The 15573-nt window shown below is 56.5% G+C and overlaps 3 protein-coding genes across 3 annotated transcripts; all 3 read right to left on the bottom strand.

The window, feature by feature from the left end:
• Positions 1-525: 525 nt before the first annotated feature.
• Positions 526-6836, bottom strand: P884DRAFT_226642 (nuclear protein 96-domain-containing protein). The gene is made up of 3 exons (XM_069439657.1): positions 6378-6836; positions 2609-6285; positions 526-2483 (listed from the first exon to the last, which is right to left on the bottom strand). The coding sequence occupies exons 1-3, from the start codon at positions 6469-6471 to the stop codon at positions 861-863; spliced, it is 5394 nt and encodes a 1797-aa protein (XP_069296490.1). The 5' UTR covers positions 6472-6836; the 3' UTR covers positions 526-860.
• Positions 6837-7933: 1097 nt separating this feature from the next.
• On the bottom strand, positions 7934-10708 carry P884DRAFT_293120 (uncharacterized protein). The gene is made up of 4 exons (XM_069444204.1): positions 10224-10708; positions 10055-10124; positions 9733-9953; positions 7934-9678 (listed from the first exon to the last, which is right to left on the bottom strand). Exons 1-4 carry the CDS (start codon positions 10294-10296, stop codon positions 8249-8251), a joined length of 1794 nt encoding a protein of 597 aa, XP_069296491.1. The 5' UTR covers positions 10297-10708; the 3' UTR covers positions 7934-8248.
• A 722-nt stretch (positions 10709-11430) lies between these two features.
• On the bottom strand, positions 11431-15572 carry P884DRAFT_226649 (uncharacterized protein). The gene is made up of 3 exons (XM_069439658.1): positions 14440-15572; positions 14335-14382; positions 11431-14280 (listed from the first exon to the last, which is right to left on the bottom strand). The coding sequence occupies exons 1-3, from the start codon at positions 15119-15121 to the stop codon at positions 11642-11644; spliced, it is 3369 nt and encodes a 1122-aa protein (XP_069296492.1). The 5' UTR covers positions 15122-15572; the 3' UTR covers positions 11431-11641.
• Between the last annotated feature and the right edge of the window lies 1 nt (position 15573).

Below are 15573 nucleotides of genomic sequence, written 5' to 3' on the forward strand. Positions count from 1 at the left end.
TTGGGTGTATCTTCTATCCCTTGTGAGAGTGAACTGTGAGTTGTTCCTCGAGATCATTGAGAATGATGTGTAGCGACGGGGGACTCGGTCCGGAAAGATGGCGGGGGTGGTACCAAAATGGGGGGTCCCAACAGATAGATGGCGAGTTCCTGGAAGGCTTCGGAACGAGATTTAGAGGCACTCTGAATCGCAGTCAATGAGCCCCCGAGACCAGGCTCGATCCAGATCACTCTACAGGACTTACGGATAAGTAGCTGTAACGTTTCGCGTTAGTGTAGAACCCTGTCTCGAGCCTCTCGTCCATCCGTTGCGCATATTCATTGTAATCATTTGATTGTCCCCAAATTAGAACGGACGGATCCCGCTCGGGAGTTGCTTTACAGACAATGGCTGTCGGTTGCGGGTTGATGATATTGATATTTTCGGGCCTTGTCGAGACATGTTATATCTTCTACGGAACACAGATAACTACTTGCACAGTATATATCTATCTGTTGACAGGTGCTGCTGTAGCCATATCTAAGAACGGCTTCTGCGAAGTCACAGAGAGGAAGAACCCGATGATGTTGTAACATGTTCACAGTTGACATTCATTATGCTAGCTATTTGCGTGTTGGTGCTAATTCTAACTAGAACACGGCTGCAATACTATATAGCCGATCGCCCGAAAAGGGGGCAAGAGAATATGATTCCCTGCCGTCCATCCCATCCCATCACCAGGCCATTCTGGGGCTGAGCAAAACCTCTCTCTCTCCCTCTTGCGATGTGAAGCAACCCCATCCATTTCTCCGTCCAAATACAGAATGACAGTCTACACTCGCCAACACCTCGGATTCACACACGCCCACTTCACCATCCATTCAGCAAATAACCTCGAGCGCCTGCGCACGCATATACTTGCTCCTCACATCTTCCGGCAGCAGGCCAAACAGCCTAGGGTCCCCGCCTCTGCACCGGATCAAGTCCTCCGCCATGTCCGCGATCGCCGCTTCCTGCCTGATATCCCCATGGGTCTGCCCGCGCAGCGCCACCAGTCCGTCAAACAGCTGGTGATCAAATTTATCCAGCCCGTGCTGCTTACCCTGCAACCGCGCCATCGGATACAGCAGATAGACGGCGGCCCCGCGGTCCCAGTCCTGCAGTTTGCCTTTCACCTTGAACAGGAGCTGTGCGAAGCGGAAGAGGCGCCGGAAGTCCCGCGCGATGACCAGGTCTGGCCCGACGCGATGGACAAAGGCCTGGTTCGCCTCGGCATAGTTCTGCGCCCAGACCAGCGCGAGGAACTCCTGCTGCGAGTCTCCCCGGGCGCGGAAGTCGAGCGCCTTGGCCTCCCAGATCCAAGTCTCGGGCACGCCAAACTTCCGGAGCGAGGAGAAGGCGCTGTTTGGGTTGCGCGGCGAGCCAATGCGGCGCGCGTGACGGCCGAGGTGGTCGCGCACGGCAGCCTCACGGGACGCGGCGTCCGAAAGCTGGAGAAGAACAAAGGTGGCAGGTACCCAGTGGGACTGCGCCGTGAGGGCCGAGGCATAAGCCAGGGAGGCCTTGTCGAGCTTCTCGGCGGCATCCTGACCAAATGAAACCTTCCCTGTAGCGTAGATTGCCTTGGTCAAAAGCCAGCCAAGGCGCGTGTCGGACCAGTCAAACTCCTGGTTTGCGAAGGCCTTGAGGAGCGACCACAGAGCGCTATCCGGCTCCGGTTCCTTGTCCTGCTCGATGTCGGCCTGGAAAGAACGAACCGCCTCCGCGACATTCGGGGTGGCGCCGGTCGTGTAGAAGAGACGGAGGCCAAAGGACCGCATCCAGTCCAGCCCGAACCGCTGAGATATCGTGAAAGAGTCAACCCGGTTCTCAATGGGAACATTCTTGACACCGGCGCAGACACCGGCGTTGCCCGCTAAGAGCTCGTAGATGGCTCGGACAGGTTGCGAGAACTCGGCCAGGACGTTCGACTCTCGCCAGTCCTTCAGCTGGGCCTTCATATCCCCGTCTTGCATCCCGATGCCGGAAACGAGAGTGGCCAGCCGGAAGTTACCCGCTGTAAGTAGGTAGCCACAGGCATCGGCCACGCGGTTTCCCGCCAGACAGATGATCGCCTTCTCCTCCAGCCCAGGCTCTTGCGCGAGGGCACGGTCGGTAGCCTCGGACACCAGCTGCCTCCAAAAAGCAGGCAGACCGTATCCGTTGTCGTCGAACAGGAGAGAAGCCAATTCCCAGGAAGGATCCCCCTGAGCTAGCTCTCGGAACTCGGGGATGGCGACTGGCTGTCCCTCCTTGAAAGAAACGCTGTCTATGTACCGTTGAAGCCGGGCGAGATTCTCGGGCGATCCGACCGACTCCTCGGAGGCAGGCAGAGTCCCGTCAACCGGCTGCAGGCTGGGCTCGCCATGGTGAGCCGTGACCAGAAGCCCATTGGGGCCCCAGTTGGTTCGGGGAATAGACGGACCCTCCTGTTGGTCGATCTTGGAACGTTGCTGGTAGGGCCACTAACGCAAGAGAACAATCTTAGTCTGTATTCATGATGATGGATAGGTACAGGAACAGGAAGCAACGCTAACAACGAAGAGGAGGAGTGAGAGCTGAGGGGCTAGGAGGCGAGCGGGACACCAACCTTCACGAAGCCCTTCGCTGGCGATGCCTGCTCCAGTTGAGTCGGACCCTTGGCCTGCTCAAAAAGCGACTTCATCAAATCGATGCTTGTTGCGAACCCTGCTCCATCGGGCGCAGGCGCATTCTTCTTTTGTGGGGCAGGGCTGCCCTGGTCCTTCAGATCCCAAACCGCCCCCGACTCGTTGAGCGCGCGCAACGTCGCGCGGTCCACAGTCCTCGGCGCTCGCACGCTCGCTTGCAAAATCTGCGTCCAATCATCTCCACCAGCCACTTCAATCTTCGCGGGCGCCGTCGACTTCTTGAAGGCCCGCATGCGCGCCCTCATGATACCAGCAGGGACCTGCGCCTCATTATCCACGTGACGGGAGACGAATGTATCCTCCTCCTCGTCAACGGATCCCTGCCGAGAGTACTGATCATAGGCTTCGAGCTGGTATTCATCGGGTCCGTCAGCCATGCTTTCATCTTCGGGCCACTCCCGTGATGGCAAGGGGGCATCAGCCTCCTGGGGCTCAGGAGACAGCGTACCCTGACGTTGAGCGGTCTCAGTAACCTCGTCGTTGTCCGACAGTGCGGCATCGTCAAAAGCGCCGGGAACTGCGCGCCGGCTGCGCTTGAAGTCGAAGGTGTCATCGGGGTCCGATGGGGAGGTAGAGTCCTTAACAGCTGATGGGCTCAAGACGGGGGGGCGTGCTTCATCAGACTCGACCTCGGTCTCGTCGTCATCATCGTCATCGTCACCTAGGCCATAGGTTGTGAAATGTTCAACAGAAAACGTCCAAACACCGGTTTCTTTGTCGTAGCTCTCGAACGTGGTGTCGGGGATTGCCGTCTTGAGCCTTTCGATGTGGCGCTCAAGACGGCGGCCGGTAGTCGCGAGACCGCCACGAGGATACGAGTGCTCCAACGAGATAACCGCGGGCACATTCAGCCCCTTGCCGACGGGAGGCTTCTTCGCGGCGACGGGGTAAACGGTGGCGGAGCGAGGAACCAGGATGACGATGCCGTCGAAGATCTCGTCGAGGTTGACGTTGCTCAGGTCGACGGGGACCTTGAATGTGACGCTGCCGACATTCTCACGGCCGACTGTGAAGTCCGAGACGCGCTGGCGCTGCATCCTGTTCATGGCGCGAATCTCCTCCGCGCTCGGCGACATCCAGTAGGCGCCCGGCTCGATCGTGGAACCGGTCTTCTTCTCGGTCCGCACGGTCGCAGGCGATCCCTCTTCAGGAACTATGGCAAGCTCGTTGCCTTGGACCTGTTCCACCTCCGGAGCAGGGGAGACAGGGGATGGCTTGGAGCCATTCACGCCGTTGGTGCTGGCACGGCTGTCTGACTTGAGGTCGTCCGCACTGGAGCCGTTTTCCAGGGAGGCCTGTCGGTTGTCCGGGGTCGTCGTCTCAACCGTACTGGTGTCGAAGCTGACACGCTTGGCAAGTTTCCGCGAACCGTTGCCGTCTTCCAGCGCCCTGGTTTCCTTGCTAGGCGAGGCGAACAGGTCGCTTCGCATCTCCTTGTTGATGATCAGCTTTTTGTGGCTGCCAGCGCTGCCGAGACGCATGCTGGAGTTGGCCGAGAAAGCGCCAGGCTGAAGAATGCTGTCCTCCACATTCAGACTACGTCGCAGGCTGCTGGCGGAAACGCTCTTGCTCAGGCCGCGGTTGACGCTGCCGGCAAGGAGGCTCTGCGAAAAACCAGGTGTGCTGGAAGAGCTGGAGGGACTGGCAGGAGAACCGTAGGCGCTGTACGAGAACCCGTAGCCCCTCTTCTGAGGGGTGACGAGGCGGGAGGCATTCGCAGGACTGAGCTTGTACATCGGCAAGATCGAACGGCTCTTAACCTTGGACTTGCCTGACAGTGGGGTGGCAAGCGGGCCCGGGTTCTGGATCTTGTCATCCGGCAGGCCGGAGAACAATGTCTGGGCACCGTACGCGGAGATATCGTTGATGCTGGCGTTGAACGGCTGTTGAGGCATCTGCTGGCCCTGAGAAGCACCGAGGAGGGAACTGCCCAGCGCTCCCTGCTGAGGCTGCTGCTGGGTAGTACTGCTGCCAAACAAGCCACCACCCTGCTGTTGGTTGGATTGGTTGCCGAAGAGGCTTCCTCCCGCAGTAGTCGAGCTGCCGAAGAGGGATGGCTTGGCTTGCGTATTCTGGCCCAACCCTCCAAACAGGCCACCCTGCTGAGACTGTTGGTTTTGGTTATTGCCTCCGAGGTTGCCGAATAGACCACCACCACCCGTGGTACCCGTCTGACCGGTCGTGCTACTGCCAAACAGACCACCGCCGGTGGTTGCGGGCTTGGAGCCGAACAGACCGCCCGTTGTAGACTGGTTCGTGGTTGAAGCGCCAAAACCGCTCGTCGTCCCGGTATTTGTGTTCCCAAACAGGCCACCAGTGGTGCCGGTGTTAGACGTGCCGCCGCCGAAGAGGCCACCGGGCTTCTGCTGCTGCTGGTTGCCGAATAAACCACCACCTGTGCTCTGCGTCTGCGTTCCGAAACCGGTGCCGGAACCGAATCCCGTGCCGCTAGATTGTTGTTGCTGCTGACCGCCGAAGAGACCGCCGCCGGTCGTGTTATTCTGAGTATTTCCAAACAAGCCTCCACCCGTAGTTCCGGAAGTGTTGTTTGCGCCAAAGCCGGTTGTCGAGGTCGTTCCGAACGTACCAGTGCCGGTGCTGGTGTTGCCGAAGCTGAACCCGCCAGGCTTGTTTGTGTTCGTGTTTCCGAACAAACCACCCCCCGTGTTGGTTGTATTCGATCCGAAGCCTGTGTTCGTAGTGTTGGTCCCAAACGCGCCGGTGCCGCTGCTTCCAAAAAGACCACCGGTCTGCGAAGGTTGGCTAGTAGACGTGTTTCCGAACAGTCCACCGGTTGCGGGCTTGTTACCGAAGAGGCCGCCACCGGAGCCGAATCCGCCCGTGTTCGTAGTAGTCGTGCCGAAGCCAGTCGAGGCCGGTTGGCTGCTTCCAAACAGGCCTGTCCCGGTGTTGCTGCCGAACCCGGTGCCTGTTGTGTTGCTTCCGAAGCCAGTTGTTCCGCCAAAGGTAGAACCGCCAAACGCGCCGGTACCGCCAACGCCGCCGGATTTCCTGCCTTGATTGTAATCCACCAGTCTCAGCTCGTCAGCCGACCATTTTTTGTAAGCGTCCATAAACAAGATGTTCTGAAAGGAGTTGCTCTGCGAAGGATTGTTGGGCTCCTTCTCCACTGTAGGAGAGAAGGGGACAATGGCGGTGCCGGGCGGGTCGCCAATGTTGGTCCCGATGCCCGGATTGCTGGTGGCGCCGAAACCTGTGCCGGTGGTCGAACTGCTCCCGAAAAGGCCGCCGCCGGTGCCACTGCCGAAAGTCGACGTCCCTGTGCCGAAGCCAGATGTCGCAGGCTTAGAGCCACCGAAGAGCGACGTGCCGCCACCAAACGGCGTGCTAGTGGTACTTGTAGAGCCAAAGCCGCTACCGAATCCCGTGCCACCTGCTGTTGTGGTTGTCGACCCGAACAATCCTGTCCCTGAGCTGGTGGTGGCCGGTGTGCCAAAGGCTGGTTTGCTCCCGAAGCCACCGGAACCGAAACCGCCGGTGTTTGAACCAAATGCACTGCCGCCACTGCCAAAGATGCCGGTGCCGGTGGTGCCAGTGTTGGTTCCTGAGCCGAAAGCACCGGCTCCGGAGCCAAAGCCTGCACCACAAGTTAGTTCGGTGTCGACGTAAAATGATCGCGTCGAAGGAAGGGATGCAATGGTCGACGGGCGAAAACAAGAATCGACACACCTGTGTTCGTATTTGGGTTGTTACTGCCAAATCCACCAAAGGTGGATGACTGGTTGTTCTGGCCGAAGCCACCGCTGCCGAACCCAAACGACATTGTGGGCGATGTCGCGGTGATGGATTGCAGTGGCGAGAGATGGAGATGTCGGACTGGAAAAAAAATGCGCGAGGCACTCCCCGCCTTGCGCGTAGAAAACCTCGTCGCGGTCGGTGTAGTAATCGGGATTACAAGATGAAAAGCAAAGAGGTCAAGGGAGATTTTTTTTTGGGATCGTCCACTGGCGGCGCAACAGGTGCTCGCGCTGGACAGCACCGCGTTCTTGCCCTTGACAAAGATTGGGGCGCGATGAAGGCGAAGTTGGCAGCTCGCGAAAGTTGACTGGCGACCCGGGCCCCTTCTGAGCTTGCCCAACAAGGCCCGTCCGAGCTTCTCAGCCAATGAAATGACGCGACGCCCACCGACCTGCGTGACCGCGAAAAAAGCAGTGGCCGGGCCGCTTGAGCTTCAAAGCACGGACCAAGTACGGAGTATGTACATACACTAGCTACAGTACGGAGCTACGCTACGTTCGATCCCTGCAGCGTTGGGTTATGGCAGAGAAGACACGAGCGAGGTGCTGTAACTAAAAGTTACTTGTCTGGTCGATACTTTGCTTGGGTTCCTTGGGCTTGGAGGTGGCTTTTAAACCCATGGATTCTGCTGCGAACCACGAAGATGACATAATCAATCAACTGGCCGACGGAGTCATGTGGATGCTCTGCGTTGTCCTGAAGCTCAATTGAACGTGCTTATTGGTGGTTCTCAGTTGCTGACTAAACTCTCCAGTCTGCCTTGCTGCGACGAGCACAAATCAGAGTTCAAGACTTAAAGCGACTGTATGGTCGAGCTGCACTTGGGAGTTCCGTTGATTACCAAGACAATGGCAGTGATCTGCTGGGCTTCATATCCAAACAGAGTCCCGATCCTATTGGTCGTTGACAAATGTTAATCAACTCTTTGTGCCGGCTGCCTAGAAGAGTGAAGGACCTGAACCTGTCGCACCTGCCTGAGTCAAATGGTATAAATCCCCCGGCTCTCTTGACCTTGCAGTCCTTGCGGTTTCTCTTTTTTTTTTTTTTTTTTTTTTTTTTTTTTTTTTTTTTTTTTTTTTTTTTTTTTTTTTTTCTCCTGTCTACCTTCTAATGACTACCCGCGAGCTACACGACGGTCTCAAAATGTCGACCTATAACCGAACGGAGTACCAACGCGGCAAGTTACGGTTCAAGAGGGTTTTATATGTCGGCTGCCCCAGCCCACCCGCGGCCGCAATCCCGGAGCTTGACGTAGTTTTAGCCCACGTCTTAAAGCGTCGCCGTCTGATACTGGAGTATCGCAGCTGCGGCATACCTAAATGCTCGCGTGAAGTTGTTCCCCCTTGACACCGAACCGGTTACGACCGAGGTCCAGGGATTTGGGGCCTCGTCGGATCAGAAACCCATTCCGATCCTCGACGACGTCCGGCTTGAATGTCTCAAGTGGCATGATGACCAACGCAACCCTGCCAGTTTACAGCAGTATGGTTCATTTTCTTCCTCTCCAGCGCTTCTTCTTCTTCCGCTAGGAGTGAGTCCCAAACTTTGCAAAATAACAATTTTTTTAAAAAAAACAGTAGCTTGTGTTGGAAAGAGCACAAATAGGGAGGTGCTTCTCGAGTTTAATCCGTCAACACCAACAAAGAGGGGCAGAAAAGGAAAACGCGCACGCCGCCCGCTTCTAGGAGGCCGCCCGCCCAACCGTATCCATCTGGTCGCCGTACTAACCACAACCCAGGCCCTCCATGCTTGCCCGCATACTTTCAACACTAGGTATCCTCCGACTTCATTTGATCGCAATCCTAAAACTGAATCAAATCTCCCTGCCCTTGCTGTCCCTGCTGCTGGCCCCCTCCCCTCGCGGCAAATGGGTTGTTCGTCGAGCCGAGACTTGTTCCCATTCCCGCCGGGCCCGTGGCAGCCGGCAACTGCTGCTGTTGTTGAGGATACGACACGGCCGGCATGCCCGTGAACTGCTGCCTCAAGAACGGATTGTTCCCCGTTGTCTCGGCGGTGAGCCGTCCCAGGCCGGCACCGGCGCTGTTCACAAACACACCCGGAGCTGTGTGCTGCGCGGGGATTCGCAGGTTGCCGGTGTTGCCGAACGTGTCGAGACCCTCGCCCGTAGCGAGAAGCGCGTTGAGCTTCTGCTCGTGCTCGCTGAGTTCTCTTTGCGGTTGTTGCTGCTGCTGTTTCGGTTGTTGTTGTTGTTGTTGTTGTTGTTGGATTTGAGGCTGGGATTGTTGCGTCGTGCTAAATGGGGAAGAGGATTGCTGTTGTTGAGGTTGGAAAGTGGACAGGGTCTTTTGCTCGGGCAGGCTGCCAAGCGTAGTCAGCGACGACTGCGCTTTGTATCCAGTCGATGGGCGCTGGGCGAAGGGGTTGTTTGAGCCAGTCGGCATGGGCTTGAGGGACTGAGGGCTGCTGCTGGAGTTGTTGTGGCTGGCCCATGGGTTGTTGCTGCCGGGCTGCAGACCGGTGTCTTGGGGTTGTGGCTGAAGGAATTGCTGCTGCTGAGGCTGCTGTTGCTGTTGCTGCAGCAGGTAAGGATTGTACCCAGTTGGCTGCGGCTGGAAGCTCTGCTGCGGCACCTGCAGCTGCTGTAGCTGCTGCTGCTGCTGCTGGTGGCCAAATGGATCAAAGACGGTCGGTTGCTGGACAAACCCGTTGCTGTAACCGTTCGGATACCCAGTCGCCTGTGTCTGGAATCCCGTGTACGCGGTGTTCACGTAACCGGTAGGCTGGGGCTGCATTTGACTCTGGTCGATCGGGTTCGCAAAGAAATCGACCGCACTCCCTTGCTGATAGCCCTGGTTAAAGCCGGTGTACTGGGGCTGGCTGGTCGGTGTGGGCTCGCTAGTGTCAAACAAGGCGTTCGCGTTGGTCTCCTCCAGCTCCCGCCGGCGCCTCTCCTCCTCCTCTTTACTGAGCTTGATGGCTTTTGCTAGGTCATCGTCCTCTTCATCAGCACGACGGCTCTCGCGCTTCTTCCTATCTTCCTCCTCCTGGTATTTGCTGGCCTCGATCGCCAAACGGTATTCCGCATCCTCTTCGTCGGTATACTGCCGATTCCGCGGTCGCGAGGGCTCCGGACGATGGCCATCATTATACCGTGGAGCATATTCCTCCAGGCCATTGACACGGGACTTCCAGGTCCTTCTATCGCTTCGTTCCGCCCGCAGCCTCTCCTCGTCCAGGATCAGTGCGGTTAACTCCTTGGCCGCGACACGGACTGGACAGGCACGTTAGCTCGTCACTTCTCGATTCCTGACAAAGCGACACCCACCATTCTGACCAACATCTCTACCATCCTCGTCAATATACTGGAACTCGCGCAGTGTCTTGATGATGAAGATGTTCTGCTTGGCCCAGGTGACGACCAGCTCGGAACCTTCATGCAAGCAATAGTCCATAACCTTGAGCGCCTTGAGAACGTGCCGCCAATTCTTGCCCTTGTCGTTGAGTCGCCTGTCGAGCATATCCATGATCTCGTAAAAGTCGGTCGACCTAACGACGAAATAGGCCGAGCCGTTAGCATTTACCGGCTTCGTATCGTGGCGTCACCCTGCCCGGTCGATGGCGGCCCCACTGGCGCTGCTCCCACTTACGAGTTGAACGTCAACTGAGCGATCTCGCTCATCTGCGTGCCTGTCGGGCCCCATGGGTCATTGCTGGTCGCTGCATCCCGGTACTGTCAGTAATCGCTATCCTCTCCTGCTCCATGAGCCAGCCAGCCGCGGCACGGCATTAGCTGCCTGGGGGGTGAAGCCGACCCACCTTCGCGGACTTTAATCTGGACGCTGGAGTAGCCCTTTGTGACATTCTTGACGCTCCGAATGACTTTCGACATCTTGTCGCCGGCGTAGACGGGGGGAATAGTAACCCGCCGCTAAAACTGAAACGTGTCGTGTTGCGTCAGAAAAGGAGAAAGGAGGACAAGCAGGGAGGATCCTGAGATCGAGTTGAAAGGTTGTGTTGCGCGTCGGCGGTCGGGGGGCGGCGTACCGCTCGAGCTTGGCGACCCGTGGGCTCGAGAAGGACGCGCGCCACTGAAGCTCCGGTTTCGCAATCGGGCGTCTGTCGTGCGCTTTGTGGAGGGCCTCACACAAAGGTATTGGGGGACAATCTGGGTGTTCGGTGTACAGCGTGCCAGCAGCCTCGTCAGCGGCTCTACTTGGCCCGAATTCGACTTGCGAAATGCGATGCAGGCATGGAAGTTGGGCGGGACAAGCGGGTTGAAGAGGGGGAGGCTCGGCTGCACCCAAGAAGCGACGCAGGGCAATTCCGTAAATTACGTTACGTGGATCGACACTGTACGAATAGGCTCGAATCTCGCATGACTACAGGTACCAGGATAAAAAGGGGGCAAAGGAGTTGATTGCGCAGTTCCGCAAACCCATTTTATTATCTTCTCCGGCCCACCCTCCAGGGAGCTGAGCTGAAGCCGGAAATCTCCTAGCCTGTCTGACGCCTCAATTTTTCACAATTCCATGTCTTCCGAACTGCTGTACTTTTGACAAAGCGTGGCGGAAAAGCTGACGATTATGCCAAGCCTTCGAGAAAGTGGCCATGGCGGGGCTAACCCATTCTTGGGAACATTAATCTTCCCAAAAGCTGGCGGACATACAGGGGGCGACAAGCTCCGATTCCAGCTTCAGCGAGGAGTGCATACCACCATGACGTATGTAAAGACATATTCATACAGGAGATATTGGGTATGGAACCTTTGAAAAGAGATTATCTTGAGCTTAGTATTCAGGCACAAACATACCTGGAACCCAGGGGTTTAGAACCGTCTCCCATCGAGCCAGCAATAACCTTGAATCTAATCTGGTAAGTACCTCACACTCCCACTACAAAATTGCATGTACTCAAGTTTGTAACTTAGCAACCTGGTAAAATCAACGCCCGTTCCACAACACTGGAGCAAAACCACCTTGCCGTACTCTTCTCCCCCCCCCCCCCCCCCCAAAACAAAAAAAAAAACCCTTTTCCTGCATTTCTGAGAACTAGTTACTCTTACAAAGAGGGTAGAAGAAAAGGTGTGCGAAAAACAAGAATCATTGTTCCTGCATATCGCGGAGGAAAAGAGAATTGAATCAGATTACCCTTCCCCAAAGCACAATGCCGCGAACGACCCAAAACGCCGTGGTATCCCCTTTCCTGTTAACCAGTCAGACCCAGCCAGAAGAACCTCACACATCTACCTTTCCCTCAGCATCCTGCATTTCCACGTCCGCATTCTCCTTTCCCTTGTCCTTTCCATCCCCCTTGCCCTCTCCCTTTTGCGTCTTGTTGCCCTCCTGTACGGTAGGCGACTGCACCTGCACAGTGTCCATGACATCTGCGCCGTCTTTGCCCTCTTTTTTCGCCGCAGCCAGCGCTGCAAGTCTCGCGCGTTCCGCAATCCACGCTGGCGGGAGGCCTGGACCGCTGGACGCATTGCCGTAGTCGCTTTTCTTGGTGCCCTTGGGCCAGCGACCGGGGCCGCGCCCCGTACCGCCCGGTTTGCGTTTGCTGTTGCTATTGCTGGTCCGCGGTCTTGACGAGGCGTTGGAACGGCGAGATCCAGCCGAGCGTCTCGGCCTTGGGCGGGAGACGCTGGCGCTGGCTGCTCGCACTGCAGGTGGTCGGGGTAGGAATGACCTCGTGCGGTCGGTTTTGCGGCCGTTGATCGGGGGAACCACTTCAAACCGTGTGGGGGGTACGTCTTTATACTGGTCCATCCAGCTGCCTGCCGTCGTCGTGGCTGGCCCAGGCTCGGGCTTGACTTGTGGCTGGGTCTTTTGTTCTGCGGATTCACACTCGGTGAGGCTACCGTTCAATTTAATGCCGTTGACAGCATTTTCAGTGCCAATATGTGTGCCTTCCGTCAGCCCAGTAGGTTCAGTGGGTTCAATATGTTGCGGTGGCTCGCTGGGCTCGGTGGATTGAAGCACGGCAGGCTCGGGAACAATGTTTGAGCTTGTCTGTTCATCAGGAATGTCTGGCTGAGTCGACTGATCACCGTTAACCAGAGGCTGCTCCGTCGCAACAGCCGATTTTACCTCCTCTTCCTCTTCTCGTGGGGCAATTGCGGTCAGAGCAGGACCCAGCTCGAAGTTTGTCGCGTTGCTTCTGCCCATGACATACGGCGTCCATGTTAGGGCTTTTTCGTTGAGCTGCACATACTTCTTCGCTTCCCACTTCGCGACATATTCCCGACAGTACTGGAAGTCGATGCGGAAAGCGTAGAGCTGTGTTTGCGGGTCTCGTACCAAGCACCTCAGCCCCTCCAAAGCCGAAATTACGTCGTCCGGCGTCAGTCCGGTGTCGTCCGAGATCTGTTTGATGCTCAGGCCTGCCTTGCCCGAGCTCTCTTCGGAAAAGTGAGACAAGAGGTAACGGCACATCACCAGCCGCCAGTAATTCCTGTAAGAAACCAAACCCATGTCGGAGAGCGGCTTCTCCGGGGAACCAGTCTTCTTCTCTACCCTGGTCAAGAGGTAGGAGAAGTCGATCAACAGGTTTCCATACCCTTTGCGTTGGTGAATGGGAAGTGTAAGAATGCAGGAGACATTGTTCTGGCTGCTTGCGCGTTTCTCTTTGGAGAAATACCCGACAAAGTGATAACCCAAGTCGTCGTACTCGCAAAGAACGTAAAAGAGGAATGGCTCCACGTCGTAGTAGAGGGTCTTAGAACCAAGGAATAATTTCGCCAGGAGACAGAGATTTTGGCAGTACACCGGATTCTTGCGGCCGTCGACCTCAAAGACCGACACTGAGCCGTGCCTGTAAATCTCGTCTCCTGGAGGGTGTTTGGCTGGGCATTTGAGCTTGTGGCGCCAAGCCACATAGTCCGAGTTCATATATTTGAGACAGAATTCGCAGATGTAAAGGACGCGATTTCTGCTGTATTCTTCCGGGTAAGGAGCCGCGTACCAGGTATCAATCTCCCAGCCGCCAAACTCGATGCACTCGATCTGGCTGGCAGGACCTGACGTCTTCCTCGACTTTTTGGTGGGAGCCTCGGCCTCGGCCTGCATCTTGAGCAAGCGCTGTCGCCACTCCTCTTCCGCTTTCTGCTTCGCTTCATCGAAACGCCGACGATCTTCGCTTGTCGGCATAGTTCTGGAGGTATCAGCCTCCGCTTCGCTGAGAATTCCGCCGTAAGGCTTCCCTTTTAGTTCGTCCGTCTCCTTGTCGTAGAACGAATAGAATGGTTGCGAGTACGCGCTGGGTGTGAAGGGTGTTGCAATTGCGCTCAGGGGCAAAGGTGCGGTGCGGGTCGATTCGCTCCTCGACGTTCGCCTCCGTGACCGGCTCGAGCGCTTCTTCTGGCCCTTTGGCCTTTGGGACAGGATCTGGCGGAGTTCCGACGGGTTTACTCGCAACTTGACGAGAACGCTATGGCGCGTCATCTTGACGATGGATGCGGAGTGGCTTGGAATCTTCAAACGCAAGGATCTCGAGACCGGCCTGGATGAGTCCTCCGGGCCTGTTGCTACACCATCGTTGCTCTGGTCATCACCCGTGTTTCTCCGCCGTTTGCGTAGGCCAATAATACTTTCGTCCGCCTCGATCGAAGACGTTTTGCGCTTCCTAAGGACACGAGATCCATCCATAGGGTCTTCGTCGAGAACCAACTGGTTGAAAACAGAGTGGGAGTCGGGTTTCATTACCCCTTTCTGCGGGGGTAGTAAATCACGGGCGAGGTTTGGAGCGGTAGGCCGCCTGGGAGCGGAGGCTCCCCTTTCATCAGTACCTCCGTTCAGCTCAGCCTCCTCGCCCGACTCAGCGGCGCTGTTCGAATCCGACTCCTCTGCACACCCGGGGCATTTCCATGTCTCGGGAGCTGATAATGTCAGAGAAAGCACAAACTAATGGTAGACCGGCTGCAGAGGCTTACTATCTTCACTCGCAAGGGCCTCGTTCTCTCGGGCGCATTGTTGGTGGGCTACATCCTGATTAGTCCCCAGGACCCTAGGACCATGATGTGTGGTAGGTGACTGACCGTTATCCCCACACTTAATGCAGGCCAAGAATACCTCAAACTCCTCGCTCGGATCATGTTCCTCGTCCTGCTTACAAAAGGTGCAAAGACCAGCGGTATTTTCGAGCTCGTCATCCTCATCAGCATCGCCATTATCGGCAGGCTCCCATTCCGCCTCGTCTGATTCGGCGTCGGTGGAGCTAGCTAAGCTCGCCGAGGAGACGCCGCTGTCATCTTCATCATCCGTCTCGCCAGGCTTTATTTTGACTGCGCCGACACCTTCGTCTTCGTCGTCTTCATCGTCATCGTGACCGTTCACCATGCTGGCTGACCTTCGTTGTGGGCGGCGGTTTTGAGTTACCGGGATATTGTCCCCCTCTCCCTCGGCATCCTCTTCGAAAATGTCGCCGTCGTCATCGTCTTCTTCCGATTCGCTACTGTCGGTGTGGTCCTCGTCTTGTTGCGCAGCGTTTTCATTGTCGTCGTATTCCTCCTTGTGCTCCTCCTCTTCACCCATGTCCTCGTCCTCCCCATCTCCGTCCACAGACCCAGAACCAACGTCAATGTGGCTTGGGGAAGTGAACGGACTGCCGTTGCTCATCTCCACGTCGCCATCGAGGTTGTCCTGCACCGCCCCGGCGATTCGTTCCGACTGCATGACGCTTTGCTGCAACTCCTCCTCCGTGAGCTGCGCGTCCGCCATTTTCGTGTTGTTATTTCCCAGCTCGAAGTCGAGGACAGGCGAGGCAGCGACCACGACAGTTGGCGCGCCTCATCAAGCGTCGTGGCAGCCAACGACGTTCATAACAAGTGGCCGTAGGGAAGCGGAAAAAAGTGAGTCATTCCCGTGGCATAACCTCCAAAAGAAGCGTTGAAGGCTTGAAAGGTCCTGGGAACGTTTTACGTCGTAGACGGACCTTGTGAGTTCGTATTGTTGGCGCAGATTGCGAAAGGGGCGCGCGACGCGACGATCACAGGCTTGAAAGTCGTGGATCAACAATGTTAACGACCAGTTGAATTGATTAGCCGCAGAGACACGTAAACACAGCTGGATCAGGCGTCGACCATAAGCGGGTGGTAAAGGAACAAGCGATCGATTGTTCTGCAATGTTCAATCACCGTGTCGCAGTTGCCAGTCCGTTGAGCGTAGCGCCT

This window comes from Thermothelomyces heterothallicus (assembly GCF_042370625.1).
Source record: "Thermothelomyces heterothallicus CBS 202.75 unplaced genomic scaffold P884_scaffold_16, whole genome shotgun sequence".
NCBI classification, from domain to species: domain Eukaryota; kingdom Fungi; phylum Ascomycota; class Sordariomycetes; order Sordariales; family Chaetomiaceae; genus Thermothelomyces; species Thermothelomyces heterothallicus.